The sequence below is a fragment of the Amblyomma americanum genome, chromosome 5, assembly GCF_052857255.1.
Source record: "Amblyomma americanum isolate KBUSLIRL-KWMA chromosome 5, ASM5285725v1, whole genome shotgun sequence".
NCBI lineage: Eukaryota > Metazoa > Arthropoda > Arachnida > Ixodida > Ixodidae > Amblyomma > Amblyomma americanum.
The window spans coordinates 119,703,139-119,714,935 of record NC_135501.1 but is presented as its reverse complement, the minus strand read 5'-3'; the positions used below and the strand labels follow the sequence as shown (position 1 = coordinate 119,714,935).

At 43.0% G+C, this 11,797-nt stretch overlaps 1 protein-coding gene across 1 annotated transcript; it reads left to right on the top strand.

Annotated features, from left to right (window-relative positions):
- Nucleotides 1-1,124: 1,124 nt before the first annotated feature.
- Nucleotides 1,125-11,464, top strand: LOC144134148 (colostrum trypsin inhibitor-like). The gene is made up of 3 exons (XM_077667116.1): nucleotides 1,125-1,206; nucleotides 3,985-4,044; nucleotides 10,632-11,464. Exons 1-3 carry the CDS (start codon nucleotides 1,125-1,127, stop codon nucleotides 10,832-10,834), a joined length of 345 nt encoding a protein of 114 aa, XP_077523242.1. The 3' UTR covers nucleotides 10,835-11,464.
- Nucleotides 11,465-11,797: the final 333 nt, after the last annotated feature.

Genomic DNA, 11,797 nt, shown 5'->3' with positions numbered 1-11,797 from the left:
GTTCGTAAAGAATAAGGTATACAAAATTTGTATCTCGCCAGTACTGAACTACACGGCTGAAGCATCGAGTTTAATTAAAAGGGTTGAACTGAAATTAAGGGGCGGGCAGCGAGCTGTGCGAATGAAATTGATAGACCTACCAGCCACCTCACCTCACCACCCAACCCGACCCCTCTAAGGAACCGGCCATCCTCGACCCACCTGTGAACACCTTTACCTTTCAAAAAAATTATGCCACGTGTGTGAAGCCATAGGCTAGATTAAAAGCATCAAACTAATCATCGAGGATAAATATACATGTTTCATTGAACTGTGTCGTCATGTATCTGATCGTTCAGTAATTTTTGTATATTTTTTCCTCGGTATTATGTGCCCATCACGTGTTCTCTTCTTTATCGCAGTACATATAGCGGCCAACATTACTAATGGGGTACAAGCACACAATTCGAAGCGCGAGCAAATGATATGACTTGTTTCATGAGAATACGGAGACACTTTCTAGCAAGTTTCAGACGCAGGCGTTGGGTGAAACATAATTTATCGCAGTTGTGATTAATGTCCCAAGAGCCGCTGGGCATATCCATCCGCATGCAGTGACGTCAAGGTGCACTTGCCCCAATTATTGTGACGTTCCCCAACCCACCTATAAGCCCGTGCTCTCCGGTGGCGCCGATATTGTGAAGAATGGTCGACCAGATTACCCGGTTGACCATGACGTCAAGGTGTCGTTCACCGCCATCCAAAACTGTCTGTACAAAATTGTTTGCCAGTTGTTACTGACGGAGCGCACTGGTGTTTCCAGTTCATTTTTATTACTAGGCCCGTAAGCCTCTTTGAAAGCAAAAAAGGTGTGGGGGGGGGGGGGGGGGGCACAGAAAATTGTGTCTGTCCCCCGTTAAACGTTCTCTTGAAGAAAGAGTACAGAGGCACTTCATTAAAGCTCTACATGCAGTGTTCTGTAACATAAGCATAGCAGATAATCTGCCTATCATTGGAAATAGATGGCTTTACTCTGGTCCTTTAGAGCACTGTGCTGCTTGGGTAGTAGATCCAGTAGCCGATGTCATTGTGTGCGAAAACTATTTTTAATTCGCTGCTAACTATTGATTTCACTCCAAAACTTTATGCACCACCTGCAGCTGACGGATTCTTTGGCAGCAAACAGTTCCCCGGCTGTCTATCCAGGTGGCATACCACGGAAGGAAGGTAAGCAGCCTGCACTTCAGTGCCGTGCAAAATACGTTCATTCAGATCCTGTAAATTATCAGGGAGTAAAAAAAAAAACCAAGGCATCATGAAATACAAACTTTCATGCCTTGCAAAAAACCAGCGTCCGGCAAGTTTCTTTCTTTGTGCTCTCAGTCTGCACCATGAGCCGAGGTCTGCAATGGGTGTGTGCACAGAAAACTGGGATTCGCTCTAACGTCAGCGTCTTCGGAGCTCTATTTATTGCTTCACTGTCAGCAACTCGACCAAAAGTTTGTATCTGAGTAGTAATCGTCGAACGAAAGCACATACAAAAAAAAGCCCAGGCCCCTCGTCAGCACTCGGTGCGCTGGGTAGCTTTTGAGTACACTCGAACCATTTAATTTAGTTAATAATTTTAAGAATTCAGAATTAAGAACGCACTATTAAGATATGTTGGCTACGTGATAGACACCCTATGAATAAACGTAAAATACTGTCATGTAGCTTGGAAGAAAAAAAGAACGCAATGCAGGCACAACTCATTTCGAACAGTGCGGGCACCGAGCAGCAAGCTTTGTGGTGCAGTAACATAGAGTAGAAATACACGGCCTGGATGAAAAAGACAAACTCTGTGGGGTTTCTTTACGGGCCGCACTCTGCATGTAGCGCGGAAACGTTTTCGTTCAGAGCAAGACGAAGCGCTCGTCTTTTTTTTTAATGGACCCAAATTAAGTGCCAATGGCTCCTATTTAAATGATGGGGATTTTTTCTTGCTCTGAGACATCTTAAGCTGAGATTATACTTTACAAACTGTAATTGGATAATATTCCACCAAAGCAGTGGTATACTCAAAAGCTGTGCCAACGACATTTAGCACAACTGATGAACAGGTGTATGCTGTAAGTACAAAACAGCTTAAATTTTTTTTTAAATTTTCTAAGCTTTTATGCTTTTATTTTACACACTTCAACCTTTTTCTCTGTAGTGGTCTTGAGCACATCACGGAAATTATAAGTGCAATAAAGCACGTATGTGCTAGAGAACTGTTTCCAGAATAATCAGCCTTTATTATAAAAAACAAACTACTCTTTGTTTACTTTTCAATTTAAAAAGTCAATTTAAAATTATAATTTAACTAAATTTAAATAAATTTCACAATTTGTCAAGTTTTAACCACTGTTGCAACTACAACTTCTGTACGGCATATATGCTAAGTTTCATAAACATAGCGTCAATTAAATCATTGCTACAGAATATTTTATGATAACTACATCTTAATTCTCACCGCCCATTACGGCGATAGCTGTTTATAAAGAGGCATTTTTCTAGAACTACGTATACCCCAGGCTAGTATTTCGTTCTCTTTACCGTCGCATTGGCTGCGCAAACCTTACAATGAAGTGAGGAGCGTGAGCTCCCGGCAGAGTACGTTGTGTGCTTTCGGGCTCGAGTTGCCACACTGCCGGGTTGCTTTGCATGCGATGCGCGCTCAAACTGTGGACAGGGGGTCGCGGCAAGTATCTGACTTTTGATTCTCCAGCTCAGTGGAAGGTGACAAAAGATCCAGTTTAGGTTTGGAGTCCACACACCTTAATAATATAATGTCTTAGCATTAAAAGGACTAGTTCAGGCGGAAATGGCGACCGCCATCAGGCGTAGACGTGTGTCCACCTCGTATAAAACGAAATTTGTGTACTGCCTCGAATACAACAAACCATAGAATGCAACCTAACATGCTAGTTCGCTTATAACAAACTTTCGTTGAAGAGCCTAGGATATACCGAACTATTATGTGTTGACCTCACATTTAACGAACTTAGCGTGTTGGATGCGTACATAACGAACATAAGTGTGTAACACATTCGATATAATAAACTCTAGTGCGTCAACCTCGATTATCATGAACAGTTGGCTTCTAGTGCATTCAAGCTGTCCACTGAGGATCGTCTAGCCGTTTTATTCACCCTAATGAGAATAAATATAATTATTATGCGTTGCAATATCCATCTTGTGGGGATGTTTTCGAAAGCAAACCACCAGCACAACACCAACGCCCTAAAGCTTCTTCCTCAAACGCGGAAGTCGGATCTACAGTGACAGTCCCACTGAGCAGCCCAATCTGTAAACAGCACCAGTTCATGCGTTTCCGCAGTCTTCATCGAGTAGTTCAAGGTTTTCTGCCGGGTTCTTCAAAATTCCACGTTGCTATGAGCAGGAGACGTGCGGCTCTTGTGCGCGCCAGCGTAGTTACAAAGGGATGCTGTGTCAGTGAGTAGATAAGTCGCAGAGACCGACCTTATACCTCCAGAATCCTAATTCTCTGCCAGGAGGACCTGTGCAATCTGTCACGTGACAATTCGATGGTCTTGCGTAGTGTGTGATCGGAGAACGCGTTTTTTTTGGTGTACAAATACCGGCGGCTGTAGCTTCCATAAGAACCACGCTCTAGTCTGTGTCTTACTGTGAATTCTTATATTTCTACACTCTAAGCGAGAATTTTCCACTAACCCTAGGAAATTCAAGTAGTACGATGTTCTGTTTGACCCTCACATTTCGGACCTTTTTCATCTGGCAACGAGGATAAAGAAATGAGCATGCCGGATTTGGTTGAAATCATGTTTAATGGTGCGGCATTTTTTTTTCAATAAAACTTCACAAACCTAATTTATAAGTACGCGTCAAAGTCATAAGAACTACTGCACTAAAAGCAACTTCTCTTCTAGTATCTACATTAGTAACACCTCATACGTTCCACTTCCAACGCTAACTTAAAATTTCCGCGTACATTTTACGCAGGCAAACCCTACCCGGGGACTAGGTCTTACTACAGCGTCACTCTTCTCCCATGGTGGAAGCGTAAGTACTTTTTGCAGCCGTGAAATGTTTATGCATACATCACATTTTACTCACTGGGTAGAAAAGTGGAGACTAATGAAAAGGGTACAGCTTAAGTTAAGGGCAACGCAGCGATCCATGGAAAGAAATAATATGTGTAACATTAAGAGACCGGAAGCAGGCAGAGTGGGTAAGAGAAGAGGCGCGGGTTAGTGACATCCTAGTCGAAATCAAAGAGGAAGAAATGGGCTTGGACAGGTCATGTTATGCGAAGGCAAGATAACCGCTGGTCTTTAGGGGTAACCCAGTGGATTCCAAAGGAAGGCAAGCGTAGCACGGGGTGCACGACACAAGGTAAGGTGCGCGGATGAGACTAGGAAGTTTTCAGGCATATATGGTGGGTGTCGCGGGCAAAGGACAGTGTTAACTGGAGAGACATGAGAGGCCTTTGCCCTGTAGTGGGTGTAGTCAGGCTGATGATGATGATCCTATCCGAGGACTAGGCATCACTACAACGTCTTTCTCCTGCCATGGTGGAAGCGTAAATATGTACTTTTTGCTGAAGTGAAACGTTTATGCAGACATAACATTATATATCACAACGTGGGTGACAAAGCTAATTCTGTGTCACCCTCATACAGTCAACTCAAACACGAATTTGGAGGGAACAGAAGCAAAAAGTAGTGTGAATGCAGCGCCTCTTCAAAGAGCAACGCAGCAAGTAAAAGATGCGACGCTTACCTTACCTACTCTTAATTTCATTCATCACCTCATGCTAGAAAATACAATTGCACTTTTCGAGTTAGCGCTAATTAATGGTCTTCGTTCATTAAAAAACAGCAGTAAAAGCAACAGCACCTCTCTAAGTACTTTAATTGTTATGTCTTGCGTGAATACTGACTTCTTTGTATAATAAGAATTTTAAATTCATATATTCCATATTCTTCAGCAGGAGATTTCGGCTCCTTTTTTAATTCATCTTAGCCTTATTTATAATGTTTTGTTCCTTTCGGAGGGACGGTCGGGCGTCACAGAAGCGATTAACTATGTAAGAAAGCGGTCCGTGTTCTATGTGATGTCCGTGAACGTTAAACGACCTCGTGTGGTCACAATTATTCCATAGCCCTCCGCTACAACGTCTTTCATGGCCAGTGTAAGGTTTTGGAAGGGTAAACCCTTTATATACCGGTATTCTGTGGCGAAGTTAAAGCGACAGTTTCCGGCGGCACATCTGAGAAACAATGTTTAACGTATGTTGCTGATAAGAATAGTTTGTGGCTGGCTCTTGCTACCGTTTGGTAATCATGAGAGGGCGATACTTAATATTCAAATCACTTTTCAATAAATCAAACCCCCGGAAAGTGCTAAGAATATTACAGTGAATAGGGAACTTGGAATTATAGGCGCGGTATACCTCGGACCTTTCTTTATAGGGGGGTGGGGGGGGGGGGGGAGTGTGCTCCAGCTTGCACTGATTTCTTTCCATGTGACGAATTTGAGAATTTTCATATCGCATCTGAAGTGCTTTCTTATTGGATGCAACGAACGCGGTAATTTTTCTCAGCAGAAGCAGCTAGCGGCACATCCTCCAACGAGATCACTTAGATGATCATGCAGACTGTATAGGAAGCATGAGCGCTAAGCTGCCGCCGCCTCCACTTTAGATTTGCGACCAATGACGGCTTTCGCTGAATGTTCTGACTAATACCTGTGCTACACGGGCGTTTCGAATGCCTTCCAAACGAATGTCATTCGACTCGACTGCCAAACCTGCGCTGCTACACGACGTTTTCGAACGGCATTCGGTTCACATGACATTCGAGTCGACGGAGCTCCGTGGAGACATTCGAGATTTTGGGATGCCTTAGAGGCGCAAGCGCGACTACTCTCTACCGCAGCGTCTTCGCGCCATAGGTGGCAGCATAAGTTTTGAAGAGCAAATACGTTCGTTAAACGATGAAATTCTAAATACTATTTATATAAACTACATGGATCGTTTCCAGAAGTTTTGTTAGCAAACAAATATTTACCGCATGCTATGGAACCCATCGTAGGAAAGAAAGGCTGCCATTTTGGCCCGGTGCCAGTTTTTTCACTTAGTGTTGTTGATTTTGCTGTGTTTTGTCTTTATTATGTGCGCGTGTGCGTCTGTGCGTCTGTGTGTGCATTTTAAGTGAGCTTTCTTTATTCAGTGAAGTGTATTGCACTTTTTCGTTTTTTGCGACACACGCAGGCGATAGAGCCCAATGTAGCCAACAGACCGCACACAATAAATGGCAGGGCTATGGGCTTGCGCCTCTGTTAGAACAGTGGCGTTTAGTAATGAATAAATATTAAAATTTATTAGAAATGGCATATTACTTGGAAAAGTAGCAATTTTATAGCGGACTGTAACTATAGAAATTAATTGTTGCTGTTATATTTGTTTAAAACAAAATTTGACGGCGGCAGCGCCCCTGTAGCTTGGCGGAAATATACTGAAGCTTTCGAATGCTTTTGGAATAGTCGTGTAGCACCGTGCGGATCCGTCCAGTCAGAATGCCATTCGAAGTTTCGAATGCCGTTCGACTCGAATGTCATTTCAACATACCCGTGTAGCAGAGGTATAAGCAGTAGCCTACTTTCTCCGAATAATTTTTTCTTCGTTACAGAAACTACGGGTGTTCTGTAGGCGTAAAACATGTTTTCAATGCGTACAATTACTACCCCCCAATTCCCTGAATCTGTCCGTCCGGAGCTCAGTGACACTGCTGAGGGAAATGTGGAGAGGAGACAAGATAGCAGAGAGGAGGAAACGCGGCTACCAAACACAGAAGTGGAGACAGGAGGAGGAAACGCGGCAGCCAATCAGAACAGCTCTAACGGTGGAGTCAAGAGTAGTAAACAAACGCAGGCGAGGAATAGTGCGTAAGGAGGTGGTTAGAAAAGTAGGACAGTGGAGAGAGCGGTCAAGGGAGGAGGATGACAGCGTCCCCAGCACCAGGTGCCTGGGTTCTGCAAAGAATACAAGGAATGTGGAGTTCGCGTATGCATGATGTGCCGCATGCTCAGGCATACCGTGTCACATTAATCGCATTAGTCATTTCTAAATTTTCTATTCCGTCATATCTGCCTTAGGATAGCGATTCGGGTTATCTTCAACCACCCCAGCTCTGTTAACAAGCGACGAATTTTCAATAAATAAGGTATCAGGGAAGACGACCTTAATGTTCAAGCAATGAACTATAATCTCACGCTATCATTGCGGAGTGCGCTTACTCCACGTTGCCTACTGTGCGCTGCCTTACTGTGCGTTTCCTACAAGTTATTTACTATAGTAATCACTAATAGAACCAGGCCAACCTTAGACTTGAATCAATCAAAGTATGACGCAGACTTTCGTAAATAATATTCCGCAATAGACCATATTCCCACTAGTAAACAGGTGATAGAGAAATGCGCAGAATATAACCAACGCCTCCATATAGCCTTTATAGATTGCGAGAAAGCATTTCACTCAATTTAAACCTCAGCAGGCATGCAGGCATTGCAGAATCAGAGTGTAGAAAAGCCTGTGAAAATGTTGCAAGATATCTATGGCAACTCCACAGCTATCATAGCCCTCCATAAAGTAAGCAACAAAAAATTCCAATAATAGAGGGCGTAAGGCAGGGAGACACGATCTCGTCAATGCTGTTCACCGTCTGTTTACAGGAGGTATTACGAGGCCTGAATTGAGAAGAGTTGGAAATAAGAGTTAATGGAGAATGCCTCAATAATCTGCGATTCGCTGATGACATTGCCTTGCTGAGTCACTCAGGATATTAACTGCAAAGAATGATCAATGAGTTAGACAGGCACAGCAGAACGGTGGGTATGAAAATTAATGTGCAGAAAATGAAAGCAATATTCAACAGTCCAGCAAGGGAACAGCAGTTGACAATTGATAGCGAGGTGATGGAAGTGGTAAGGGGATACGTATACTTAGGGGCAGGAAGTGATCTCTGATCTTGGTCACTAAAGGGAAATAACTAGATGATAAAAATGGTGTGCACCGAATACGACAGCTTCTCTGAGATCATGAATGGAAGTTTACCACTGTCCCTCAAGAGAAAGCCTGTTATACGTAGTGCCACAGGCAGGGGCCTATTGGTTTCTGTTCTTTTTCTGGCTGCCCCACCATTCTTTTTGTCCCTCAAGAGAAAAATATACAACAGCTTTATCTTGCCGGTACTCACCTACGGAGCTGAAACGGGGAGGCTAAAGAAAAGGTTTCAGCTTAGTTTAAGGACAACGAAGCGAGCCATGGAAAAGAAAATGATAGGTGTAACGTTAAGAGACCGGAAGCGGGCAGAATGGGTGAGGGAACGAACGCGGTTTAATTACATCCTAGTCGAAATCAGGAGAAATAAATGGGCTTGGACAGGGCATGTGATGCGAAGGCAAGATAACCGCTGGTCCTTAAGGGTAACGGAGAGCATTCCAAGAGAAGGCAAGCGTAGCAGGGGGCGGCAGAAGGTTAGGTGGGCGGATGAGACTAGGAAGTTCGGAAGCATAGGGTGGGCGCAGCTGGCAAAGCACAGGGTTAATTGGAGAGACATGGGAGAGGCCTTTGCCCTGCAGTGTTTGTAGTCACGCTGATCTTGATGATAATGATGTAGGCCCTCATAGCCCAGAATGGGACCTTCAGAGTTCTACTATAATAGTTATCCTAATACACAGGGTCTCCAATTTCGAGACTGCGGTAAAAAAAATAACGTTTTCTTTAGCGCATGTGAGAATCAAGCTACACGGAAAGAAGAAAGAGTGGGCAAAAAAATCAGTGGGTGGAATTGATAAGGATGACTTCATAAAAGCATGCCAGCGGTTTAGTAGGTGGGATCCTGAGCAGGGAAGTTATTTTCCACGTTAGCACTGAAGTTGCCACAATGTTTTTTTTGTACCATTAGATCTCTAAAGGAGATTTATTAAACTGCGCAGGAGAACGTTGCATCAGACAGCGAAACATAATTCATTTATTCACGCTTTTTATTCATGCACCAGATTGTACAGGAGGCCAAGGAAAAAGCCGTTCTACGACGGCTTGAGAAGCCCCCGGGCCCCAACAATACAGTGACCGCAGAAGACACAAATAGATAGTGAAAGAACAATTATCACAACCTAGTGATAACAACGAAGATCAAATTATTAGCGCGTAATCATTCACAAATGTAACACAAAACACTGAAGGCTCTAAACACAAGCATATGCACAGAAATAAAAATCGTCCAGGGAGTAAAATCTGGTTCTGAATAGCTGCTTAAACTCAGATAGAGTTAATTTCAGAATATCAATGCCTAACCGATTGTATTCGTTTAGTAGCCTTAGTAACGTTTTTTGTAGCATTTGTCTACCGCAGTTAGTACGACATTTTAGAACTTTCTCATTTTAACGGTAAAATTGTAAAGTGTTCTGTGCTTCTTGTGGGATACTCCAGATTATTTTGTGATAAGCCAGCTATGTTTGAAAGAAAACTGCGAGTGTTTTGCACTCATATAGTACTGGCCAGACAATGTGTAGTGATATAAATCCTGTGATTTGATTACGTTAGGTTGTTTAAAAAGAGGGCCAGACGGTTCTGTGTATTTCACATTTGCATTGACATGTAAACAATTTTTTATATATTTAACAGCCTGTTAAAATGTTTCGCTGTAGTGGTGCCCCAGAATAAATAGCATTAATGGAGTGCACAAATAAAGCACTATAAATCATTAGTTGGACTGATTGTGGAAGTGAGTAACGTTGGTCGTTAGGCATTCTGGTGACGGCTTAACTTCTGCAATAAGTTATTCACATGATCGTCACATTGCAGGTTCTGCGAAAAATATGCACCGAGCACTTTAACAAATGGAACAATATATTTTTGAATATTTTTGTGATAGCTTTACGATTAGTAGTGCGTCTGCCCTTGGAATGAAAAATTACCGCCTTTGTTTTTTTAGTGTTTATATTTAAATGGTTGGCACAAGTCCAGGTTACAAGTTTTTCTGGCACACTATTTGCTTCCTTTATTAAGTGAGCTTTACAACGTGATGCGACAAAAATACTCATATCATACGCGTATATGACTAGTTTAAGACCGGGGCTAATATGGGCGACATCATTTATGTACAAAATAAATCTCTCTGCAATTCATGTCAATCCCAACTTTTCACCTTTCTGGTTTGAACAAACCCTACACTAAAGGATAAGCGATTTCCGTTTTACTCGACATCTTGCGTCGATTAGGGAAAGTTGGAATGTGCTGAATGTGCGTCGCGCTCGTGCGCACAAAGTTGTGCTGGAGTTAGAGCCAGAGTTAAAGGACACCTCCCACATCGTACTTCAACACCCGTTACACCAACTAAAAGGCACGGTCACATCAGGTTTTCCGCGTAGGTCAAGTGAGTCAAACTGCTCGTTCACAAGCAGCGCGTTCCGACCAGCCTCGCCACTTGTCCAGCCCAACTTCCTAAACCTAACAGCATATCGATTACCACTGTGCGAAGAGACAAAAAAACTCACGCTGATTCAGTTAAATCGGTTTAAACACTGATCACATGAGATTTGTATTTGCAAATCAAATAACTATGACAACGCTTTCATCGCAGTGTCACAGCCTGCAGTCTGCAGTGAGCCGAAGGTCGTCGGACCATGTGAGGCCGCCATGTCCCGGTTCTTCTACAACGCCACCAGCCAGGCCTGCGAGCACTTCGTCTACGGAGGCTGTCGCGGGAACGGCAACAACTTCCGAACCGAGCAAGAATGCCAGGAAACCTGCGAACCGCACCAAGTGGTGCTGCCCAGGGCATAAGGAAAATGAGACTTATTAAGGGCAGCCGCGGGTTCTGCAAGCTCCGGGCTTCTGGAAGAAAAAAACCACAAAATATTGTACTCTTCAAAATTTTAAATGAGAGCGAGAAAGGTGACGCTGTGACACTAATCTCAACGAGAATGTGTTACTAATCTCGAAATGAAGGTGACAGGTCTAAAAGCTGGAAGCCTTTTTATAAATTGAACACATACGTTATTGAGCGCCATCAGCAACAGAATTTGAAATTGAAGTTTGCAATTCATTTCTAGAAGTAAACATGAAACTGACTTTGATGAGCGCGCTAAAAGATTGGACACACCCCTGTAGTTTAAGGTGGGGTCGGCATCATGGGAAGAACAAACATATACCGAGTACTGAAAGAAATTTTGTGCACATTCAAAACACAAATTTTATATTCTCACGCACGCATGTCGTAAATTTCATTGTCGCATTTCCCAATTCACTTTGATCAGCAGCACAAGCGCGCGTGCCCTCTGCGTAATGGAGCAAGCATTTCACTGAAGCGAGACTTGCGCTTAAATAAAGAGCTGTCCTTTCAAACCACGCGTGTCATTTGGTTTCAATGAAAGTAGGCCATGCTTAAAGTGGTTCGATGAAAACACCATGCCTCCAATGTCCATAGTGGTGCACATGTCTCACCATACTACAGCAAAAAGCACATTCTAGAGGATGACGCTGCCTGGGCCGTAGGAAGTCCACATGGTAAACATTCTCGGAGAAAATTTTTGAAAATTATAGCATACTGTTATGGGAATATTCAATGTAATGGTCCATTCTTCTGATATGTGAGAAAGTCTTTCTTTTAATGTGTTTCCATCGATTATATCAAACAGTTAAGACTGCCAAAAAAAAACAATGGGGAACGCTTTTGATGATAGCTAAAACGTTAATAGGAAAAACTGCAAGACTGCCGTAGTGTGATGTGCGGATATATTGATTCTT